Below are 24,689 nucleotides of genomic sequence, written 5' to 3' on the forward strand. Positions count from 1 at the left end.
TGATATCAAATAACTGGAGGTAGGATTTAGCTCCTCCTCTCTTATCACATCTAAACCTTAATCCATTATCTCTCTCTCTCAAATTTTCTGTCTTGTTATGCTCTGCCCTTTATCTAATTGCATGCTGTTGAAGCTAAATGAGAGTGTGCCCATACATTCTATCATGGCATGCCTTGTATTTGTTTGCTTGTTCTATTCATCTAAATGCAAAAATGTTGAGGGCGAGCTGTTATGGCTGCTGCAAAGATATTGGCAGCTACAATGCCGGCAGAGAGTCACGAATTTTTATTTTTAGACTGAGTTTTGAAAAAAAAAATGGATTGCTGAAAAAAAAATAAAAATAAAACCACTGAGTCTTCAAGCTTTCCTTCAATCACGATTACTTAGATTTAAGAAATAATTAAAATGTAATTCCATCCGGAAAGGGATGGATCACATGGATTAGTAAAGAAAGAAAGTGGATCTCGCCTTTTTGGCATTGATCCGAGAGGGAGGAGCCGATGGTGAGCGATGGTGGGAAAGAGGAGAGGGAGCAGAGTGAGGAGTTGGTGGTGAGCAATGGTGGGAAAGAGGAGAGGGAGTAGAGTGAGCAGCCGGTGGGGAGGGATAGTGGGAAAAGAGGAGAGGGAACAAAGAGTGAGGAGCCAGTGGTGAGGATGGTGATTACTTCACCGTTCTGGCATGGATAATGGAGAGGAACCAAGAAATATGGTGAAAAAGGGGAGGAAATACAGAGGGAGGAAGGCAGGGTAAAAATATCACTTGAGACAATGGTGGAGAAGTCAGAATTGGAGCATGCGCAGCTGGAGGTTGCTCCTTCTCCCTTATTTTTTTCTTATGTTTCCATAAAAAAAAGCATCTCCCCATCACCAATTTTTTTTCATGCAAGCATGCCCTAATGTTTTTTTTATGAGGTCACTTACATAAAAGGGTCGGACCCGTACTTTTTTATGCGGATATCCGCATATCTATTTTTATGCATAAAAAAGACTCAAAAAATATATTTAAAAATCTTAAAATTAAATTAAAATTATAAGATGAATAAAAAATATAGAATAAAATAATAAAAAATGATATTAATTTACAGCTGCAGCCTGCAGTGTAGCGCGGCTTCCTTGCTAGGAACAAAAAATGCTAGAGCAAAGGTTTGAAACTTTTGGCTTTATATTTGATGAGGTTTAGGATTTAGGGTTTAGGGTTTAGGGTTTAGGATGTGTATGCGAAGCATGGAGAGTAGAGACATGGGTGGTTGGGCATGTCTCCTCCACAGGCACATTGGTGGGGATTACAATTGAGTTTTGCCCATGGCCCCATGGATATTCAAATGATAGAGTTACTTACTGACAGGATGGGAGCTATGAGTTATGCGTGATGAATCCAAATCCATGCAGGGTGAATTATATCGCACGTCAATTTAGACACTCAATAAAGTAGCAGCTTCTTGACAGTGCTTCAATCTCAGGGTGCCATTGCAGCTGAAATCTGAGCTCTTTGTGAAATAAAACTTGCCCCTGGCTCGAGGCCTAGTGTTTTGGGTTGAAGCAAACACTCAAGTGGTCCTTCAAAGCCTCCGACAGGATCAAGCAGGGAGGTTGGCACCATATTAGCTTGCCCAATCCCCCACGTCCCCGGACTCATTAACTCACGTTTATCTCTCATATTTACTACTATAGGTTGTATCACCGCCGAAGTCCAAGTTGAAGGTGGTGAGGTCGAAAATGATGCAAGACGAAGAGATGAGCTAGAGAACGATTTTATGGTAGTTGAGATTAGATAGAAAGGCTGGTGCTAGCGATTTGACCTAAAAATAGGAAAAAGAAATCCACTTGCTAGAGTTTATCTAGCGAGGGACTTTTCGATGTTTAAGCTAGACAGAAATTTTGAAAAAAAAATAAAGATTTGAAAGAGTTATAGAGGGGGAGAGAGATTAGTAAAATGTACCTAGATCCCCTCTAGGCATTATTTATGTAGAGCAAAAGTTAATATCTATTACTGAGTAGGATAGAAGTAGGCTTTAATTGCTTAGTAATGGCCCATGCGCACTATAGATATTTGCGCAAATCGACCAGTAGCAACCTTGCAACATATTCTATAAATGGTGGGATCATAATCATGCCCTCAACGGATTTTAACTACCTTTAATATAATTTGAATTGAAGACACGTGGGCTCTCTATCGCGGGTCAGTTCGTCTGCTCAGATTGGCACGATAGTTCAAGTCAATAACTCGTCTAATGTCGAGGTTAGCAACTCAGTTAGCTATCATGGTAGATGGCTCAGCTTTTGCTGAAGTTATCATCTCGGTTGATTGTCGAGATCAGACTATAGTAAGATTAGATTGGTGAACATATATCATACCGTACTGTATCACTATTTTGCACTACAAACTTCTAACGATAATTAGGCTTGACCTTTTTGTAGGAAAAAAAAAAGAGCCTGCGTCTATCAACCTTTTTTTCATCTACCATTTCATTATATTCTTACAAGTCAGAAGTCAGATTTGGAAGACGATGTTTGCGCTTGGAGGAAGACGGAAAAATAGAAAAAGATTCTTGTAAATAAAAAGCCTATTACACCGTTATGAGGGGCATAATAACATTTTGACGGTTATATAATATCTGATGTGATTTCAGATGTCACATCATACCCCATGGAAGTTTATTTTTTTTATTGTTTTTGGTGAAAAAGGAAGCTGGTCGAGGCCGAACACCCTTCACACTTGTGCCCTGCTCCTCTTTATATACACCGAGAATCGTGCGTTCTCACGTGTTGGCCTCCTTTGGCTGGTTCCCAGATTCCCATCCTACTCTCTCTCTCTCTCTCTGTCTCCGGAGCTAGACCCGGAGGAGCTTCCTGTTTGTAGGGTTTGCCGCACGGCGAGCGCCGAAAAAAAAAAACGTCCTTCCTCGGTTTATCTGACGCGGCGGCGACAGCGGCGGCGCCACCACCTTCCACTATGGCGGCGTTGACTTCCCCCGCGGCCGACTCGGGCAGGGACGAACTCGTCGATCTGATCCAGAGGTTCGTGGAATCGCTCGCGGAGGTGTGGGAACGTCTTCCCTTCCACGTCCATCGCGAGGTTCTTGGTCCCTGATATGCCCCTTCGCTTTCATTTTGTGTCCTTGGGTTGGTGTTATCTTCTTAATTGGATATGTTCATGTTTGATTGCTTTGGAAACTTGCTATTCTCTGTGTACTTGGGGATTATAGAATGGATTCTTTGATTTGTTGGGGTTTGTGCTTCTTTGTGGTAATTTTGCTTCTTGATGCTGTTGGCCGGACTTTCTCGTGGATGATAGCTGGGGTTAGTGTTAGGTGTCCAGCGTGGAGATGATTGATAAAGATGGAGATGCCTTGGTTTAGCAAAATTTGGCTTTAAATCCGATGATACATGGAATAATAGGCTATGGTTGAATTTTCGTCAAGAATTGCTAGGCTTTGTACTTATTAAAAGGATTACGCCATATCATGATGATGATGATGATGATGATGATGATGTCTTCTTGACTCATCAAAATAATATGGAGAGTGTTTAATCTTGACGGATTTGTTCAAAATTTTCTCTAATTGATTGCATGGTCAAATGGTACTATGCTTGATCTTTGTTTGGGACTAACAATTTAATATTTGTCATTCAAATAATTTAGTTTTTGTCAGAAGCGTGCCAGATTTTTTTACCAAAAAACAATATGCTCGATATGTTGCACACAAGCATGTATCTCATTGAACCAATCTTATTATCTATTTACGGAAGGTTGATTAGTTGGAATAATGAAATTATTTATTGTATATTACTTGTCTCAGAAGCTTCGTTCCATCACAACTCTTGCTGCTCTTGCCATTGCAATTATCTTTGCTTGGAAGTTGTCGAGATCTCCTTCCAACCATCAAAGAAGGCAACGGAAGCAGCCCGGTCCATTGCCTGCTCGTGCTAATGCAAGCTTACATGCAAACATGATCGTGCAATCTTCAGAAGCTAGCACATCTTCTGGGGACTTAGGAGTGCAAGATGTAGCTGATGAATTTATCCCGCCAGTTAAGGTATGCTGTTGTTCTCTTTCCCCCTTAAACCTATAACACTTAAATTGACTGTCTTAGAAATAAGTTCTTCACCCCTCTAATTTGCAGCTGACCCTGGGGCAATTAGTAAGGCAAAGACTTTGTGAAGGGAGGAAGGTAATTTCTTTCTTTCTTTTTTTCTCGGCTCCATCTATCTCGTACCTAATACCAGCACATATAATTGATTTTTGGGGTTGCACCTATTCACTATTTGTATCATGGAAAGATGCAGTCCCCACCTCTGCTCATGGGGTTTCTTCTTAAAACTTAATATTTGGATGACCAGGAAAAGGTCGTCTACAAACAACAAAATGCTTTAGAGCTTGACTTTTTTGACATACAGTACAACAAGGGTATGTGCTATTAATAAGTGCCTATTTGAGAAGAAAGATGAGGACTTTACTGCACAAATTTATACCAGATACTGCAGGACCATTAAAGAAAGAACAAATCTAGTACCTGCACAAAATAAAATTGAGGCTCGAATAGTTTAACGAATAAGCTTGGATAACTAATCTCTGACGAAGAGGAAGAGATTGACGTCTCATTTTCTTTATCACCTTTCCTCGTGTTACATAAAACCAAGATTTGAGATTGTCCATAAAGTAATGCTAATGAGTCGTGATCATGCAGTTATAGAACCTGGATTACTTGCCCACTGATCAGGCTCATAATTTAAAGTAAATTAAATTCTCAAACATGCTGCATACCCATTATGACAACAACAAATCTAGTACTCATACAGTATAAAACTGAGGTTGGATCAGTTAACTATCAAGTTTCTTCATTAAAGTGTGATTCACATCTCCCCCCTCCCCCACCCCCAATGTGTAGACCAAGATTTGAGTTGGTTCATATGGTAATGCGAATTCAATGTGATCCCATGAGTTTGGTAACTTGAATTACTTGTCCACTGGTCAGGTTCATAAGTACATTAGGTTCTCAAATAATGCTGGATATACCTGAAAGTTTTCATGTACTACAAATCTTTCACCACTCTTGTAAAGCATCATGTCTTCTTGTGCATGACCCTATGGAAAGATAAGTTACGAGTACTGCAACGGTATATGAGTGGAAGGGGATGTATCTGAAGGCATCATAGAAAGCAAATAATGACATTCTTTTTTTTTGAGAGGGAGGGAGACCCACTCGTACTATAATTACACAAGTTCAAATTCTTAGAAATGCACCACCCAAGACTCGCACCTGGAACCTTTAGTTTTTAAGCAAAGTGTTGTAACCATTGGGATAAGCCCTAATATGTAAATAATGAAAAGTTCATTATGCAAAATTAATGTCTAGAAGATGAATTTGTCTTCTAAACTTCATCCTATAAGCTTTTGTGTAGTGTAGGTCTGTAAAGAAAAGCGACTATGCCTTGTATGAATGGATGAGATATGTTTAATGGATAGTTGAGATGTGTTAATTTTTTTACTTAATATTGCTGAATAAACAAAAGCATAATCAAGACTCACTATGTACCAAAAAATATGTGACATATTTTAGAATTACTAAGCTCTTGATTGGAATCTTTTTATTTTGTGAAATGAAGCTTGGTGTAGTACCATATTAGGAGTTCTACATAAAATTATGTTTACAATGAGATTTAAGTTTTATTTATCGATCTATTATAATCATAGACAGCATTCTTTTTGCCGTATACCTAAGGTTTGCATTATTTCTTTGCATCCATCTTCAAATTGATGTCTCACAAATTGGCTTAATCTGTACAGATGGCTTTGAATCTGATCTCAACCCATTAGTTTTCTTAAGTAAGCTTGGGAACAACATCAGTGACAGATTAAGTTTAAGCACTGGCACTTAATAGCAGGAATTCATTTAGGGTGGAGCACATGCCTTTGAAACTCCTTGGAAACATGCCCCTACACCTGCTTTCCAAGCATTTTCTTATTAAATTTTTCTAAGAGCTTTCCTATACCCTCAACTGACCTGCTTCTAGTTACTAAAAGCATAAGAAAAGGATTATTGATCTAACATTTAGTTAATCCAGATAAAGGTTTTCAGGCTTTCTGTTGATTTTTGAAATGTTTTTAGAAAATTCGATTATTAGGCAAACAACTAACTTAGTGACATAGTTTGGCCACCCCATCTCTTCACCTACAAACTTTATTTATCTTTATGGGATTGTTGTTTCTTTTAAGATCTAAACTTCAAGAAAAGGTCTCTCATGCTATGAGAGATGAAATCAAGCTAATGGTTGCTAGTATAATTAGTAAATTCAGCACAAAGAAATCTATAAAGCATAATGGTTATTCTTAATGATAACAAAAATTCAAGGAGCTAAGCCAACAGCTGTTAGGTCAGTTGGTTGGCATCCCTCTCCTAAGGCTTGCCCTTGAGGGAGGTCCAGGGTTCAAGCTTTGATGGTGGCTTGTTACCACTGTATTGGTCAAAAAATTCAAGGAGCTAAACAAAGGTGTTTATGCTACATTTAAAGGAAGAATTATTTTATTAAATAATATTTGTTTCTGAGGGGAAAAGATCATATACAATGAGACAAACAGTGTCTTCCATTAATACGCATTGATCATTTATTCAGCATATGGGGTTCAATTCTCTTCCACAGGAGCATTTATCCTTCAATAACTGCATCCAGTCTACTATGCAAGAAAGAGCTTGAATGATGACCGCTGAAATTGCTGTTTGCAATTGAACATGACCAGGTTTATTTCAGCTTGACCATTATAAATAACATCTCTAATGCTTTCTTTTTGAATCTGAATCCAGTCTCCTAATTTTTTCTAGATGTCAATATTTGCAACATCATGCATAACAATACATGTGAGTTACTTCACCCTAGGAGCAATGAGATTCAAGGTTTTGTGCTCTAATTTGGTACTTTGCAATCAAAAAACATCTTGTGCGGCTATTAGGGCTACTAATGGGTTGGGCAATTTGAATTCAAAAAGATCTCCATCTGACTTGTGTCTGATAAACCATTTACCTATTGGTAATTACATGTTGTAGACTAAACTTGGTTCTCCTTGGGTCTCAGTCTTGCAAAATTGGATTTGATTTGATTACAGTGATTCAAATAGTAATGGTGGTCTGTCAATCTTTTTAACTGCATGACCGGTTAGGATTTTCTTTTTTGGAGTGCAACAACAAATTTTTAACTAAGTAATTACCATAGGCAATCTTAAAGTTAGGCTTGTTCGAAATTCATGTGGGGTTGCTCATGCTGAACTTATCCTAACTAGTTTGCAATTCAGCCTTAAGGGATTGCTAAATTTGGATGCCAAATATGTTACCGTACGATGCATTTGTTTCCTTATCTGATCAATTTTCCAATAATACTTTCCGTATTCATTTACACTTTTCACCAGAACAGAACTTAGCACCCTTATGATTTGCTATATATACATTCTATACTACTTGTTTGACTTTGTTATGATCATTTATTCTTTGACAGTAAATATTTGATCATTGCCAAATTAATGTGCAAATACAGAATTAAATGGTTTTCATGAGCTACTTCGGAAAGATACACTCTAATGGAAGTAAAAAGAGAAATAAGTATCAAGAACGTTTCCAGACAAATAGTATCACTCTACTTAGACTTTTAAACATGGATAAAGTTCCTGATTATGCAATATTCACCCTTGGGGTTTTCATTTCCATTGTAGGATGCAAATTTTTGATTCCATCCACTAGAAGGATGATTAACATTATATTAGGTCAGTTGGAGCTTTTTGGCCATTACTAGCTAGGCTTTGATCACCACAGCTCACTGTTGGGAACGAAGGTCACTAACTTTTATGTTGAAATTATATATTTTTATCTATCACCAGAACACTGTCATTCTGAGTCCCAAGCTAAGGTGGAAGAGGTGGATGATTGATGTTAGGTTAAGGGCTAGTTTTAAAAGGAAGATCAAAACATGCGACAAATTTAGATATTAGATGCACCAAAGAAAACTTTAAAATAACCCTGGACTTTACCCTTAATAGGAAAGTTTGGCAGATAAGGATTCATAAAACACAATGCAAATAGCAGGGAGAAAGCTTGATGACTATGGTTATGCTTATGGTAATATAGCTGTTATGAGAATGAGTGAGACAAAGTTGGCTACGTGACAAAAATAACTTATAAAAGTCAATATTGCTTAGGAGTTATATATATATATATATATATATATATATATATATATATATATATATTCATGGGGGAGATGCATTTTGGTTTGATAAATTCCCAAGATCAGTGGTAACATGTGGATCTCTAGCAGTTATATTGCCATTTTAGACAGTTATGTTTTTCTTTTTTCTTTTGTTATGTGTAAAAGACATTTTCCATTTGTCTTTTTCACTGTTCAAATTGAAGTTATAATCCTTGAATATGGTTCAATTGCTTTGCAAATAGAGTTAATATGGTGATGCATTTTGAAGTATAATGGAACATGCATTCTTTCTCTGTGATTGGAAGGAAGGTGGAGGTACTGAAAATTGGTATGTCAACAAACTTATGAAAGAATAAGAAGTCATGCCTTTACCGGTTGTGTACAGAATGCTTGGAAATTGCAACACTCTACAGTTTGATACTATTGATGCATTCGATTAGTAAAAAATTCAATTGTTCTTTAAGTTGTATTAATTTCACAATTTGGACAAAGTTGGTCCTGTTTTACGTAATTCTTATTTGTTGATCTTCACAAGTACACTTTGGTGGCAATCTTTTTGTTTGCAGCAAGTAGATAGTTCACCCAACATTGTTGGCCATGTTAGAGAGTTCTTGATGGGACCTATAATGACATCTGAATTGTTTTAGTTATTGAAAAATCTATCTCTTTTAACTATATGGTGACACCTGGAGAGTTCTTACAATCTTGTGCACCAAGGGTTTCAGTTGCTGCTTTCCTAGAAGGCTGCCTAACATTTCCTCCATAACCTTGTTTGCTTGATCACTTGTAGAGTTATCTGCAGCTCTATACCTTTTCCAGATAGGTAGAAATATATGATGCATTTAATTCTTATATTTTTTTAAGCTCTTTTTTCAATAGTAGTCTGACCAAATGCTGATTCGAGGATCATTGAATTTTCAGTTAGCTTTCGTTTGATGTATGATGTAGTTTGTATAACGTGTAAAATCAGTATTCATGTACAGGCACATGTAAGCATATATGAGATATCAAGATTATGCATTCACTTCTATTTGCTCTTCTCTGCATTCATAATCTAGTATTTGTGAATTTCAGGTCACTTGTCGGTTGCTTGGTGTAATTCTTGAGGAGACTAGTCCAGAGGAGATCCAGGTGGTAAAGGAATAACTCTCTGTTTCTATTTCATCTTAGATTATAAAAGAAATAATTGAAATATAGTTGCTGTATCATGGACAGAAGCATGCAACTGTGAGATCTTCTGTGCTAGAAGTATTATTGGAGATCGCAAAATACTGTGATCTTTATCTCATGGAAAGGATTCTCGATGATGAAAGCGAGGTGCGCATATTTTAAACTTGCCATACGTAAGGATTCAAAATATGTCTCTAAAACTCTGCATTTTATGTAGAAGAACATTCTTTATGCAAATTTTAGTACTTCTAGATGTATTGAATAATTAAAGAATCTATAGCTTTCATGAAAAATCTATATGTTAGCCTTTAGGCCATGCACATTAAAGTTTTTAAGTCAACTATACATGTTTACTGGTAACAATGTAGGGATTGTTCTTCACACAAATACAATGGTGCAGGAAAGGGTTCTGTCAACTTTGAAGGATGCTGGAATTTTTACATCTGGTGGTCTGGTTACTGATAAGGTAGGACATCTTCTCCTGTTGATGGTGTCTCTAGTAGAATGTTCTTTTGGTCATAACTTTTGTTTTACTTGAAGTGGAATTATGATCATTTTAGTATCTCCTATATTATGATTTCTTTTTAGGGCACTATTTTAATTTTTAAGTTATATCTCATTGTATCATCTTTTTAAAAGACTAAATGTTATGATTGAATTGTCTTTTTGAATATACCTTATTAACTTTTATGCCTGTGATGTATATTTATATCCCACACTAACATATCTTCTCTTTTGACGTGCAGTTGTTACTAAAGTCATACTAGAGTATGGCAGGTGACATGCATGTGTAGTTCTAATTTTTAATAATAAAATTTAGTTAAATATATAAGAATAAATGCTAGAGCAAGGAATGAAACCTTCGACTTCTTGCTTAATACACATGCTCTAAAAATATGGAAACCACACGGGATGGGAAATGCGGGGTTGGTCAGGCATGCCTCACACATGGTCATATTAGAGGAGTTGGTGTTATATAGTAGAATACATGTTTTCTTTTAATATGATTCTGAAGAACTTATCAAGAGTGAGGTTGTTGAGTGATCTTCCATTGCGATGGCGTTAAGTATTCTCGAGCAACACCATAGTTGTGTCCTGTTTATATCATGCACATAAGTTTGCATGGTCATACTTGATGCAGATTGCGCACTGTGATGTTACAAAAGTCACCATATACATTTATATGGATCAAATAATGCTTTTAGACAAAATTAATGTGGAATCAAATCTTTGAAGTATTAATACCATAACGGTACTGGTACCTTATGGGTACAATATGGACTGATATGGTAAGTGTCTTACTGGTATATGGTATGCTTCTGGTGCCGGCACAGCTAAATGGAGGTTAAATACCATGTGTTGGTAAGGTACCAGTGCAGGGTCCTCTTGGTAACCTTACTGGTATAATCTGGTATGTATAATGTGGACCCTTAATGATACTTAAATTTGTGATTAAATATTTGCCTTCCTGAAAATTGCAATATGGTCAATGCCATCAATACTTGCATCAGATGCATATTTTAACCTGATTGTGCAATGATCTTGATTTGATCCCAGGAAAATCTCAAGTTTGTTCCCCAAATTTTAAATTACTCAACCAATTTAGCATCACATAATTTGAGAATTTGTTATTAATTTAAAGCGATTCACATATGTAGCTTGAATTCGCATGTATAGGGGGCTAAGAATGTACTTCTTTGCTTTAACTATATAAATTCTGCATAACATAAGAATATATAAGTTGAAGGAATAGGAAGAATAATATTGAGAAATCTGACTTTAAATAAAGTACGTATAATCTTTTCATTATGCTTCAACCATACAACTGTTAGAAATTGTTTCAGAAAATAAGTCTGGCTTTTCCAAGGTACAAAACTGTGAACATGGTATGTGAGCGGCCAGGGAGCTGCAGAAGAAGGTGTGGAGGCATGTGATAGAATCAGGCAGGGGTGGAAGATGGGAAAGAGAATAGGCAGAGGAGAGGAAAGGAGATTCATAAAAAAAGCACCTGGAGTATGTAGCTGCCTCGCACCTTTGTTGGCTCCTGCTGCCTAATGTCTGTTGCTAAAGAATGCCTGTCATTGTTTGCAGCTGACTACCATTGTTTGCCACAGAAGACCGCTAATTACCTTTCCTCAGGCTCTCAGCCTGTCAAGATGTTAGAGTAAGGTGGTTGGCAAGTGCCTAATTGTTGAAGATTCACATTCCACACAGCTATACTGTATCATTACCATATGACTGTTGAAGGCAGAGTTTGAGCTTCAACTTGTTTGAGTCAGATCATAACCATAATAATCCAGCGTCTTCCCTCCCATTTGCTTGGCTTCATGAATCCTTATTTCTCCATCAAGTCTCCTGCTGTTGTTATCGCAACTACATTATAGTGTCAAACATGTTATTGAATCAAGCACCTGTTCATCCCCTTGTTTTGATTCCCTGTTCCACTTTAGATTACAAGCAACCTAAGCTTTTTATTTACCTGCCGATTTACTCCAGGCTTCCAAGAGCCTAATAGTCCTTAATTTTATGCTCTAAAAGTTCTTAGTACATTTATATTAAGTTTCATATAGTTCATGATTACAGTATTAGTTTTATTATTGATCTCTTTAAGCAAAGATACTGTGAAGATGTAAATAGGGTAGTAGCATGGACCACGAATTGGCCAATATTCATGTTGCTTCCCTGTGAACTTTTCTGGCTTGTTCATGGGAAAGATTGATGAGTACAGGTGGATACCTGCTAACTTGGCCTATGGATTGTGGATGCAGCCTGGTAGGGATTCTATTAATTTGTGTCATCCAAGTTCTTTAAAACTTGTTCAAGTCTTAGAGCCTATGCTTCATATGTTAAAAATGATCTTTTAAGCAACTTGTTAGCTTTTTTTTATTAATCATTTATTTTAACATTGAAGAGAGAAGAGGAGAGAGAAGGGAAAAACTTGAGTGAAAAAGAGGATTTTATAGTAAGTCAATATATGCTTTTCTGCAATACTACAATTTAGAAAAGGAATTGTTAAATTTATGAAGCTAGTCTTGTTGATTGCTAGATATGGTTTAAAGAAAAGTAAAATTCCATATATGTCCTGTAGTTTTTCCAATATAATTTTGGTACTTCTTATATTTCTTAAACATCTTCATCATGTTGTTATTTCTAGATGATTGATAATTACAAATACATTGTAATTCAGTTACTGGAGTTGCTGCTTGATAGTACCGATCAATACCAGCATGATACCATGTGCAGGCCATGGCCAGTATGACAGCCATTATTGGTCTAGCAACAAATTATGAAGACCTTACTATACTCGTTTCATATGGACCTGCTATTTAAACTTTTGGTTGTATCTGCTTCTGCTAATTATATGTCAAATCTGCAGGTTCTCTTTTGCAGCACTGAAAATGGGTGCTCATCTTTTGTGCGGCAACTGGAACCTGATTGGCATATTGATTCAAATCCTGAGATCATATTCCCATTGGCTGTAAGTGACTCCATTACAGTTTTAAGCTTCCAGATTGTGGATGTGTTCCTCTCTCAAACATCTGCATAGGGTTGGTTGCATGTTGAATGAAAATAATGAATTTCATTAGTTGGATATACATGCAATATATTTTGTGCATATTTTGTTTCTTGCTGAAAAATCAAGTACAAATTATGAAACCAAGTGCACAGTTTATTTTCGCTGCCGTAAGTGACATTGTTTAGCCATATTAAGTTTGCTTTGCTTTATGATTTCAGAGGTTCATCAAATATGAACTGTATATTTCGCCAAGCAGACCTGAACGTACAGCTTCTAATGTTTTCACCTCGACAAGCTTGGAGCAGTTCTTTGGTGTTTCAGCTTGAGGCTAATATGTAAGTTTTTGATTAATATGCCATCACATGTAAAATTGTTTCCTTCTTATGTAGTTTTACTTTTAAGGTGTCATGACCCACAAAATATATTCTTGCATGCTGACCACCCAACCAGATGAAGCTGGGACGTGCGCTCCAGTTTGTTAAGTTTTTATGTCTGAGTGCACAAAATTTTTGAACTTGATACTATATCATCTTTATCCTGCCACCACCAAAAACTAAAATGAACCATTTTTGCTTTAGAGGTTCAGATTCCCTGACTTTCCTGTCAGGATTATGTTACATCAGATGGTTGTCTTGGTGTTTTGTAGATTAAAGGTCCATTGATCTGAAAGGATGTTGTCAGAGCTACAATTTGTAACTTAAAGCGTGTTTGTGGAAGAGCTAATTTTTCTATTTTTAAATATGCACAACAAAATTACTACGAGGGTACAAGGCCTATGATATCTGACTTTCCCCTGGGGCCATTAATTTTACATGTGATGGTGACATTGGGGTGATTTGTACTGTATCCTATACCGTAGTCTGTATGGTACTTTATTGTAAGATCTAATGCAGTCTATTCAGGTTTTCGCTTCATCTTTGATAAACCATTTGGTGTGTTAGATTTTGTGAGATCTGTTGGTTGCAGATGGTGATCTCTGATCTTTACCATCTCAGGAATTCTGTAAGAAATTTGTTGCTGGCAGAAATTCGAATGAAACTGTAAGAATTTTTGTAGGCTAGTTAATATTTCAAAGAACATGGATTAACTCTGATGGTTATGTTTTGTGCAATTTGGTAAAGATAATTTTTGTTTCAATTAGTTTGAGGCAGCTTTAACGTTCTAAAGGTATGAAGTGGTTATGCTTAATACATGGTGGATCATCTAAGTTAATCTACATTGGTCATTGCATTCTACATGTCTTTTTAGACCATTTACAATTTTGTTTTTAGACACTCCAGAAAATAGATGGCGTGGATCATATTAAATCTCTCACCATGTATTGACGAGAAGATAAATAAATTTGTCATGCACTGATGATGTCAAAGCCTTTACCAACAAGTTGACTTCAGGCTCAGACATGCTTACAATACATGACTTGGGATGGACTTAGCTTGACAGGGTTCAATTCAGGCTCAAGCCAAGCTTGGCTGAGACCCTACTCGACTCAGGCAGCACTCAAGCTACGGATTTCCCGACTTCAGCTCGACTACTTTTTACTCTGTTTCTCAGAGTAATTACCCGTGGACATTGTTTTCTAAATTGTATTTTTCCGTACCATGTTCAACGTAACATTTTTCTGCATTATGCTATTTTACTGCTGCATGAAAAGCTTTTCCATAACGTTTAGTTCCAACAATGAACGTAAATTAGCCACAGATTCATGCAAAGGGATACTAAACTGACGCAAAGGCCTTTAATTCACCATCAAAAGTTTCTTAAAAATATCATTAGACTTAATGTTTGTCATCTATATGGACCTTCAGGTAAAATCTCAGCAGAACCTCAAATTAGTCTTTGGCTTATAAGAGGCCTTGAGGAGGTTCAAGAACTTCAATCATCAACCTTGCAATGAAATTAGCTACTTTGGAAGTTGGTGGACAAAATGTAGGACCTAAAAATAGAAAGAAAACGGTGTCGTTTGCCCACTAGAGACGGCGTTGTGAGAGCCTAACCATCAGGCTTTATGGTCATCAACTCTGATGACTCATCTAAATTTAGACCTTAACTTTCCTTAAGGGGGACCATCAACTCTGATAAATCATCTAAATTTAGACCTCAACTTTCATAATGGGGCCTGATTTGTTTAATTATTGATGTATTGAAATGTTCAGTGACATCACTCTTCGCTATTGATATATTATTTTATCATGCATATTATATAGTAAAAATTATGCTTGCTTCTGTCAGGAGACGTTGCACGATTGCTACGCAAAAAAATTGAACATAGCTTGCATTTGTTATTGTTTGGCGTCATGCATATCAGCTATGTTTTAACTTGCCCTTGAACAAACCTTGGAATTGCAAAAAATCTGGCGTCAGAATCTGAGTCTTAAACCAAGGAATAATTGAAGAAAGAAAATTTAAAAAAACCATAAAATACTTAAATTACGAAAGACTCACTTTGCAACAACTAAAAGGGATGAAAGACTCACTTTGCAACAACTAAAAGGGATAACTGGAGCAACTGCATTTATCTTACCAAATACAATTCTTATTGCTCGGTTGATTTTGATATGAATAATATGAAGAACAGCCCACCATACTTCTGCTGCATATCTTTATCACATATTTGACTTACTTGGCCGTTCTTACTGAAACATGAGGGAGTTGAGATATTTTCCTTAAGAGAATGTTGTTCAGAATTCTGATAAATTTTTTTTTGACTGAAACTCTTGATCATTAGGTATCTTGAGATTTTGACAATATAAAATATTCTGACTGACTGCAACTAAGGGAATCTCATCAAAGAATAGTAAACTAAGAGAAATTTCTTCATTTGCAAAATGATACTAGTGTAGTTCCTTGATAAGCTTATTAGGTCTCCATATGAATTAAAATATATATTTTCATGTTGAAAAGCTGTCCAGCCCCCCCCCCCCCCCCCCCCCCCCCCCCCCCCCCCGCGCGCGCTATATCTCATCTTTTATTTGCTGATGATTGTCTTCTTTTATGCAGGGCTAGGATGCGGGATGCGCGAGCGTTGAAGCAGATTTTAGAGGTTTACTGTGAAGCATCTAGTTAGCAGGTGAACTTCCACAAGTCTGCTATCTCTTTTAGTCCGAGTACGGAGTTGCGACTTCGACAGGAGATCCGAGCATTGTTTGCGATGGGAGAGCAGGAGGGGACGTGGTGCTATTTAGGGGTCCCGATCTCCGGGTAAAGACTACGTGTGCCCGAGTGCCACGAGGTGGTGCAGCATATCCAAGAGCGGCTGGAGGGTTGGAGAGCGACGTCGCTATCCATGATGGGCAAAGTGACATTAATCAGATCAGTCCTATGCTCCGTACCAGTCTACCTCATATCCCACACCGTCGTCCCGAGAATAGTGCTGTCGAGGATCGAGAGGGTTATCCTGGGGTTCATCTGGGGGTCTTTTGGTGGTGGCCACGGGGTGCACCTCTTGTTGCTTGAGAGTCGATTTGTCTTCCAACCCGAGCCGGCGGGCTGGGGGTGCAGTCCCTATTGACGAGGAGAGACGCTCTGATCACCCGGCATGCGGCTAGATTCATCCTGGAGCCCCAGAGTTTTTGGAGTCAGGTGATGGCATCGCAATATGGTCCGGCTCGGCTTGGCGAGGTTCCGGCTAGGCGGCGGCGGTGCTCCCCCTTGTGGCGGGAGATCAACAGCTATGTGCTTTGGATTTTGTCTCATTGCAGGTGGTTGATAGGTGATGGATAGAGCGTGGACGCGGTGGCAGACTCCTGGGTGGACTCACTTTCAGTAGGGCGGTGGCCGACCATGATTAGCATCGATGCCCCGGGAGGATCCGATCTGTACCAGTTCCAGGCTTTTTCGGCCTTGATATACGGGTATGGAGCTCGACATGCAGATCTAGAGTCAGGGTTGGTGATGTACTCAGTCTTCTTCGGAGTGCGCAGGACACAGGGGTCGACTGTGCCTGGGTCTGGCGTTTCGGTCTGCACCCCCGGGTGGCCTTATTTCTCTAAAAGGTTGCCTAGGGCAGGCTACCGACGCGACTAGTTCTAAGCAGTAGGAGTATGTAGATCCATCCCTAGTGCCCCTTCTGCCAGGCAGCTGAGTCAGTGGACTATGCATTGTTCCAGTGTCACCGTGCGAGGAGGATTTGGGAGATTGCCAGGGTTTCCCCCGGAGGCTGGCGTGACTCGACGTCCTTTTTGCAGATGACCAAAAGGTTGGCGGCATCCCCACCCTCTTGGCAGGCGACTACAGTAGTGACCTATGTGGCGTATCAGATTTGGCTATCCAGGAACACGTGGGCATTTGGCAAGAGCTGTACCCCTCCGTGGATCGTCATTGAGCGAGCTTGGAACCAGGCAGCTGAGGTTATTCAGTCGCATCATTCGGATAGACCTTTGACAGCTCCGAATACCTGGGGCTCTTACTTTACTCTTGGAGCATGCCGCACGGTGTTTTTTACTTGGAAGCCCCCACCTCCGAGTTTCCTCAAGGTTAATTTTGATGGATATGTATTGGATGGTGGGAGCAAGGGAGGCGCGGGCTTCATTATCAGAGGCCCGGATTCCAGAGTTATTGCGGCGGGTGGCTGCCAGATCTTTGACACATCGGTCCCGAGGGCAGAGTTGAAGGCAACTTGGCTTGGCTTGAGGCATGCCCAATGTTGCTTGCCGGCATGCGCTATAGTGCTAGAGGGCGACTCGGCGACAGTTATTAGCTGGATCTAGCAGAGTGTAGGTGGTGTGGGTGAGAGCCACCTGTTACTCAGGAACATTAGGGCTATGGTGTGGGGGAGGGTTGGTCGTTCAGGTTAAACATGTGTACCGAGAGGCTAACGGGGCAGCCGATTGGTTAGCCTCATATGTGGCTAACTATTTTGGTGAGACCCTATAGCTGAGAGCGGAGGATCTATCCGGAGCACTCCGGGCCTTATTATCTTTTGACTTTTTTGAGTGTATTCGTACCCGCTAGGTATGATGCACCCGCTCCAGCAAAAAAAAAAAAAAATTATCCAGTGATTTTGGTCTTTGCTTCTAAAACTTATGTTTCCTAGTTGATAAAACAATCTTTTGGCTTCTAATTGTTGGGAAGAAATGGGGAGTTCAATTCCAGCCAGGAGAAAGTTTTGATATACAAGTCGCAACTCAATTCAACTCAAAAACTCGAGCCATGAAATTTTGGTTCTAATGAAATATATCTATCCGACTACCTTCTACCTCCCGTTAATTGATCCGTTGGGACTAAACCTCACATGTGATTTTTAGCATTTTCTTCCTTCATGCGGAGCCAATTTTTTTAACTCTCCTTCAGACCAATCCACGACTACTCTCCGAGTTCCACGCTCATTTTTAATTTTTTCGCATGAACCACATGTTATCACTTCAACTTAAGAGCCTGTCAATCTTGCATGCACCACGTCTTACACCATGGCCACCACGACTCATCAATTAGATATTACCATGCTTCATAAGAACTACAAATTCGAGCTTTTTTATAGGCTTGAGTGTTTGCCCCGGATTATCTTCTTCTTTTTTTTTTGAGTACGTAGAAGGGAGGTTAGACCATCCACTTTTATTTAGATGGAAGTTTGCCCAGGATTGTCAACTATTGGCTCTGATATAATTTGTTATGGAGAAGAGCTAGGGAAGTTTGAGTCCAACTAAAAGGAGGTCTTGATATAAAAATCGAAATTCAAATTAACTTAAAAACTTAAGCCGTGTTAAGTTTTAGGCCCAATCATTTATATCCATCCATCTACCTCCCAGTAATTTTTCCATGTAAAAATTAATCTTGCCTGTGATCCCTGCATTAGTTGTTTTCAACCATGATTATTGCTCGTGATCGCATCTGCGCATACTATATATTCAGTATAAAATATGGCATAGAAAAGCTTTCCCGACCTTGATGGACCTTACATTGAATGTGTGAGCCTAGCATTCCGCTTAAACCTCTTGGTGGGTTGTATTAGAGACCTGAATGCGAGTCCCTCTTCCATCAGGGTTGGCAGGGTGTTTATCCCCCGTAAGGCTTTAGTTTGGATTGGCCAGTTGCTTGCAATGTGATACACTGTAGGGTCTGAGCGGTGCTCGCTGCCTATAGACCTTCATAGTTCACAGTTCATAGCAAGTTGGCAGAATATTATTGATTGGCCTTTGGGAATAAAGGGACGATCTCAACAAAAGTTCTTATTTGTCACTCAGTCTGGACTCACTTCTCTTAATTTGCTAATGCTGCTTCATGTCTGATATGTCCCTCACTTATTCATGAAATTTTTAGTTCTATTTGTTGGCTTATTGATGTTTCTGTCATGCTTTACATGTTTTCTAATTGTAAGCTCAAGTTATGTCTACCTTAATTTCAACCCATTTTTTGTACTTCTTCCTGCCTCCATTAGGTCCGGTCTAGAGTTGAATCAGACGGGGTTGTTGGAGAAAAAACTACTGCCTCCTGGTTGGGTTGTCCCTGTCTTTGTTGAGGAGTGCTGTTTGGTCACTTTTCCTTCCCAACTTTATTTGAAGGTAAAGGAACCAACAAAAATTTATATTTCCAAACACAGATAGCACCTTCCCATCTATTCTAATTTCATTAATATATACCTCTCTTTTATACTTCAAAATTAAGGCAAAAGGCTCAGAAGATGTAATAGATTGCTCATCAGAAGATCCAAAGCCTCCTAATTAATGGAAAATTTCTCACCAAACCACTCTCGAACCACCCGAATCCTGAGTCCCTTTCTCAAACAACCCCCTCCGAATCCGCCCTCACTTTTGTTCCCTACAACAGCACAAGCATTAGCCCAGGTGCTAAGCAAAGTTAGGTGGTGGATAGCAACCTCAGCACCAGAACTTTGCTCCTATTACAATCTCCAGAGCCATCACCTCTTCTTCTACCTCATGGGCATCTGTAAGTGAATCCAGGTCCCCGGAGGTCTCGTAAGGAGGATCTGAACCAGGTTGATTTGCCTTGTTGTGCTCACTTCTCTCGAGTTGCCATGCAGCTTCATATATCGCCGAGTATGAGGCATGTGACGGTGTTCCCAGGGAAGGGGGTGAGGGATTTCATCAAGGTTAAGGTCGCGCCGAGGAAGCTTTCTTATAGGATGGTGTTCTACTCACTGCTCTTTGTCACGTTATTGCTCCGGTTTGTGTTCGTGTTGACGGCAATAGACACGATCGAGGGAGAGACCGAGTGCTCCTCTTTAGGTAGGGGTTTCTCGTGACTTTTTTTTCTTGCGTTATGTGTGCATGCATGAAGTTTTCAAGAAGACGTCATAATTAGTAAGGTTTCCATGACGAGTTGCCAAATTACATTCCTCCAATAAACATATTTTTGTCGTGAAATTCTAACTCAGCGTTGCTGTATTTTATAATTGTAGTAAAAAGTATTGTATTTCATGGAACACGTCCATCCAATTGAACCTACGTTAAGCTTCTTGCATGCAACCAAACATTGTAGGCATCTTTTGTTTTTTGAGAAATATAAACATTGAATGCATGGAAACACTCTATGTTATTTAACCAAAAAACTGTGCTGTATTTCTCAAACATGTATATCTCCGCTTTAATGAAGATATTTACAGTTCTGAAGTTTTAAATGAGTTTTGGTATCTTCACATCAATTACAACAATTGTTTTTAAGGACTAATACCATCAATCAGATAGGCTTAGGTAAAGTCTCTTGGTGGTTATATTAAAAATATGCGATGAATCTCACCATCACCAAGGTACGGAGGGTTTAATGCTATATATTAATGGGGGGCTAACCCCATAATATATTCCAGCGCTTATGTCATGCCTCTTTCCACCAAAAGTAGCTATGAAAATAACAATCAAGCTTTTCTTACATATATATGGACTTGACCTGATCAATGGATGTGCTGTAAACATGCCTAAAATTAGCTAGCAAGACACCCAGAAGATAAAAATGGACTTTTTATCTTGACACAGACTCTTCCTTGAAATCACTTCAATGGGTTACGGACGTGGTATATCGTTGGTCCAATCTAGAGAGAGAGAGAGAAAGAGAGAGAGAGGGGTAGCAAATTGATGTGGCATAAGATATCTATTTAAGCAGTAGTTAGGACTGAGCAATATCAGGGCCCTGTATCCCTGTTACCTTGTACTTTTAAAGGGCGCAAAGATCTTGCCTACGATGGCAATGCTAGATTCATGATGTCCAAATTTTAAGCAAACATTTAACTTTTGGTGTAAATTATTTGATGATACCACCAACCCAAAAATTGACGGATTACTCTCAAAGTTTTCTGGCCTGTCACAAGATGAATCGAATATCATAGGACCTAAAACACTTTTTGAGTCAACACACTTCCAACAGCCCTTAGCAAAGCTGATGCTAAAATATGTACGTAGTCATCTTAGGTTTATGGTCTTCATCTAAGTTGGTGAGGAAGGTGGGCAAGAGAGAACATGGGACCTGAAAAGTTGGCGTAAAAAATAATTCCATATAGGCGGGGTAGCTCGTCATCATTTCTTTTCCTGTTTTCTTTTATCTTTCTTTGACCAAAGGTTAGACTGCTAAGTACGTATAACTCATAGAAAGCAAGGTTGGGCAATATCTAGTTTCTTTTTCAACATAAAGGATTTCTGCCCCACAAAAAAGAAACTTTTCCCCTTGCAATCGATTTAATGGACACTTTTTAGATGCCTAAGGCCACATTTTCCTTGTTACCTATTTTCTTTTGAACTAAATTTACTATACTTATTTTATTTTGAACAAAAACGCGTATCCTTTATTTGTTCCATGTCAAGTGCTTATTTAAGGTATTTTATTTGTTTGGCTTATGTTGCAGGATGTGTAGGCAAAAAGGTAGGCCCAAGAATATGGGGCAGAAGGCTTGAATCCTTGGTAACAAATCATCAAAACTTAAACATCAAAATTCACTCTCTTCAAAATTCGACATGAAGAAACAAAATTATTTATTATTGCAGAAAGTTCCTGAGGAAATATATCGAGTGCTTGAAGAAGGTGAAATCGAAGAACCTGAGCCAGGATCCGACATTCCTCAAACATTAGAAGACTTTGTTGCAGAGATGAAGAGCAACAGATCAGATGCCAAAACCTTTGCCTTAAGGCTCAAATCCATGGTACCTTGACTCTTAATCCAAAATATAGAGGCCCTTAAGCAAGAAAAAAATTGAAAAAAAAAAAAATGCTGACCGTTGACTTTTGAACGATGACGTTGACCATGACAGATATCGCTTCTAGAACAAAGGACCAGGACTGCCAAGATCCAGGAGTATCTTTACCGCCATGTGGCATCCACCAGCATCCCCAAGCAGCTCCATTGCCTGGCTCTGAGGCTGGCCCAGGAGCACTCCACCAATGCTGGGGCCCGGCTCCAGCTCCCAGCCCCGGAGCGGGTACCGGCGCTCGTCGACCCATCACTCCTTCACTTCGTCCTCGCCTCCGACAACGTTCTCGCCACTGCAGTCGTCGCCGCCTCCCTCGTCGCCGCCTCCCTCCACCCAAGCTCGGTCGTGCTCCACGTGATCACCGACCGGAAAACGTACGCGCCCATGCAGGCCTGGTTTTCGCTGCACCCGTTGGAACCGGCGGTCATCGAGGTGAAGGGGCTGCACCATTTCGATTGGCTCGCGAGGGGGAGGGTCCCGGTGATGGAGGCGATGGAGAAGGACCGGGCGGCGCGCTCACAATTCCGAGGAGGGTCATCGGCGATCGTGGCCAATGTTAGTGAGAACCCTGTTGAGGTGGCGGCCAAGTTGCAGGCTTTGAGTCCGAAGTATCAGTCCGTCATGAACCACATTCGCATCCATTTGCCTGAGGTCAGTATAAAGCAAGTGTTACTTTGTTTCAACTTGCAAGCATCTGGGTGCACGCCTCATGAGTCATGACTTAGGAGACCAGTTAGACCCAAACAACGGCTGGCTCGTCTTAGATGGACTAGGCCCAATTCTGAAGGTAATCCACACAATTTATGGGCATGAGGGCTCGTAGAAAATAATATTTCGGCATCAAAGGATGCTTGACATTCCCGCATCAAAACAATGGTTGGAAATGCTTCTGATTAGGTACGTACAAGTGTGCAGGGCTTAATAAAATCATCAACTTTTTGACTACTCATTTGATGGTGTTCAACTTGTTGGTATGAGAGTTGGAGTAGGTGACCCCTCTATTTTTTGTTATTTTTGTTGGTAATATTTCAGCTTTTGGTGACATGCATGGTTGGTGGTTTTGCCATCATTTTCCTCAAAAAATAAAAATCAAAGTTGGTTGGAAGTTGAGAAAAGTAAATCAATTTCCTGGTTGGTGAGCTTTGGATGTGGAAACTACTGCACGTTCAAAAATTAATCTTCCACGTTTTACATGGAGGCGGCTCGATCCCTTTTGCTAATTAAAAAGGGGATCCCAAGCATTTGGAGACAACAGACTATTAGAACATAGTTTAACGGTTAACTAAGGCATGCTTAAACCAAGAAGCTTCGTCTATTGGCTTATTTTTGTAGTCATAAGTTAGAGCTGATTAATGTTTGTTCCCGCAGACAGCCCAACCCATTGCCAAACAAGTTAGTTCTGATGAATTTTTTCCTAGTTGCGACTTTCAATTCTCTTACAATTAAAACGAGAATGGCTAATCACATAGATCTTTTCATAATATGATTTTATACTTCGATGGATTCACTTCTTTGAATTACGACGTATAAATATTGGATGTCTACATGAACACTGCAGTTGTTTCCAAGCCTTAGCAAGGTTGTCTTTCTTGATGATGATGTTGTCATCCAAGCCGATCTTTCGCCCCTTTGGGACATCGATCTGCATGGCAAAGTAAATGGTGCAGTCGAGACATGCAGAGGAGCTGATAAGTTTGTGATGTCAAAGAGATTTAAGAACTACTTAAACTTCTCCCACCCTTTAATTTCTGAAAGTTTTGACCCCAACGAGTGTGCTTGGGCATATGGTATGAATATCTTCGATCTTGATGCATGGAGGAAGACAAACATAAGTCAGACTTACCATCACTGGCTTCAAAAGGTATGCTTAAAGCTTCTATAACTTAATTAGAGCTTATAAGCAGTTTCTTCTTCATCATTTTCTTTTCCTAGTTGCACCTATATCTCTAATTGATGTCTCTTTCACTCTTTCTAGAACTTGAAATCAGACTTAAGTCTATGGCAGTTGGGGACCCTACCGCCTGGCTTAATAGCATTTCATGGCCATGTTCATGTTATTGATCCCTACTGGCACATGTTGGGCCTTGGATACCAAGAAAACACCACCACAGCCGATGCAGAAATGGCAGCGGTCATCCACTTCAATGGCAGAGCTAAGCCTTGGTTGGACATAGCATTTCCTCATCTCCGGCCTCTCTGGACAAAGTACTTGAATTTTTCAGACAAATTCATTAGAGGTTGTAATATCAGAGCTTAGCAAGATGGATTTCTGAGAGACAGGGAGTGGCAATCACTACAATGACAAAGAAATCGCCACAAGGAAGAGCTGAAATGTGGATACAAGTGAGAGGAAAAGAGACCGGGAAGGCTTGAGGTCATGGAGTGAGATGATGTAGGATTTGTCCAGAGGAGTAGGAGCTCCTGGATTTGTGATGCTTCAACACTGAATCAAACTTCTTACATTCTTTTTTCTTTTTCCTTTGCTCTAGGAAAGATTTAGTGTTTTCGGATGACCAACATCTGGTTCTGTACATTGATGGATGCGATCATATTTTCAAAATAAGAATGATCAAAAAATTAATAAAATTATGTTGTTATCATTTCATTGATGCACCCAACGAATTAAAAACTAGTGTCTGAATTTGTACTTAGAAGGTAAATCTCTTCAACCAA

General features: G+C 39.3%; 2 protein-coding genes across 5 annotated transcripts; both read left to right on the forward strand.

The window, feature by feature from the left end:
• Window positions 1-2,765: 2,765 nt before the first annotated feature.
• On the forward strand, window positions 2,766-16,023 carry LOC103714839 (ubiquitin-conjugating enzyme E2 enzyme activator PEX22-like). 4 transcript variants are annotated; one of them, XM_088704426.2, is made up of 9 exons: window positions 2,766-3,078; window positions 3,803-4,039; window positions 4,127-4,174; window positions 9,273-9,329; window positions 9,396-9,515; window positions 9,769-9,834; window positions 12,745-12,846; window positions 13,104-13,220; window positions 15,883-16,023. In XM_088704426.2, exons 1-8 carry the CDS (start codon window positions 2,956-2,958, stop codon window positions 13,209-13,211), a joined length of 861 nt encoding a protein of 286 aa, XP_088560552.2. In that variant the 5' UTR covers window positions 2,766-2,955; the 3' UTR covers window positions 13,212-13,220; window positions 15,883-16,023. The 4 variants fall into 4 exon arrangements, with proteins under 4 accessions (XP_088560552.2, XP_088560549.2, XP_008800490.2 ...); XM_088704423.2 differs by lacking the exon at window positions 15,883-16,023 and adding an exon at window positions 13,532-13,799; XM_008802268.6 differs by lacking the exon at window positions 15,883-16,023 and adding an exon at window positions 13,532-13,799 and having other exon boundaries at window positions 9,414-9,515.
• A 3,459-nt stretch (window positions 16,024-19,482) lies between these two features.
• Window positions 19,483-24,621, forward strand: LOC103714840 (putative galacturonosyltransferase 12). Its single transcript, XM_008802271.6, has 6 exons — window positions 19,483-20,066; window positions 21,674-21,729; window positions 21,813-21,968; window positions 22,077-22,667; window positions 23,575-23,877; window positions 23,992-24,621. Exons 1-6 carry the CDS (start codon window positions 19,856-19,858, stop codon window positions 24,271-24,273), a joined length of 1,599 nt encoding a protein of 532 aa, XP_008800493.2. The 5' UTR covers window positions 19,483-19,855; the 3' UTR covers window positions 24,274-24,621.
• Window positions 24,622-24,689: the final 68 nt, after the last annotated feature.

Source organism: Phoenix dactylifera, chromosome 9 (genome assembly GCF_051530095.1).
Source record: "Phoenix dactylifera cultivar Ajwa chromosome 9, Ajwa_hap1_PhDact_Kaust_v1.1, whole genome shotgun sequence".
Lineage (NCBI taxonomy): Eukaryota > Viridiplantae > Streptophyta > Magnoliopsida > Arecales > Arecaceae > Phoenix > Phoenix dactylifera.

Excerpts from the sequence above, each read along its gene's own strand:
- LOC103714840 (XM_008802271.6), top strand. The coding sequence starts at position 19,856 with ATGCAGCTTCATATATCGCCGAGTATGAGGCATGTGACGGTGTTCCCA. Across the intron at positions 21,730-21,812 it reads GCAGAAGGCTTGAATCCTTG|AAAGTTCCTGAGGAAATATA; the intron begins GTAACAAATCAT and ends TTATTATTGCAG. Across the intron at positions 23,878-23,991 it reads ACCATCACTGGCTTCAAAAG|AACTTGAAATCAGACTTAAG; the intron begins GTATGCTTAAAG and ends CACTCTTTCTAG.
- LOC103714839 (XM_088704426.2), top strand. The coding sequence starts at position 2,956 with ATGGCGGCGTTGACTTCCCCCGCGGCCGACTCGGGCAGGGACGAACTC. Across the intron at positions 4,040-4,126 it reads AATTTATCCCGCCAGTTAAG|CTGACCCTGGGGCAATTAGT; the intron begins GTATGCTGTTGT and ends TCTAATTTGCAG. Across the intron at positions 9,516-9,768 it reads TTCTCGATGATGAAAGCGAG|GAAAGGGTTCTGTCAACTTT; the intron begins GTGCGCATATTT and ends ACAATGGTGCAG.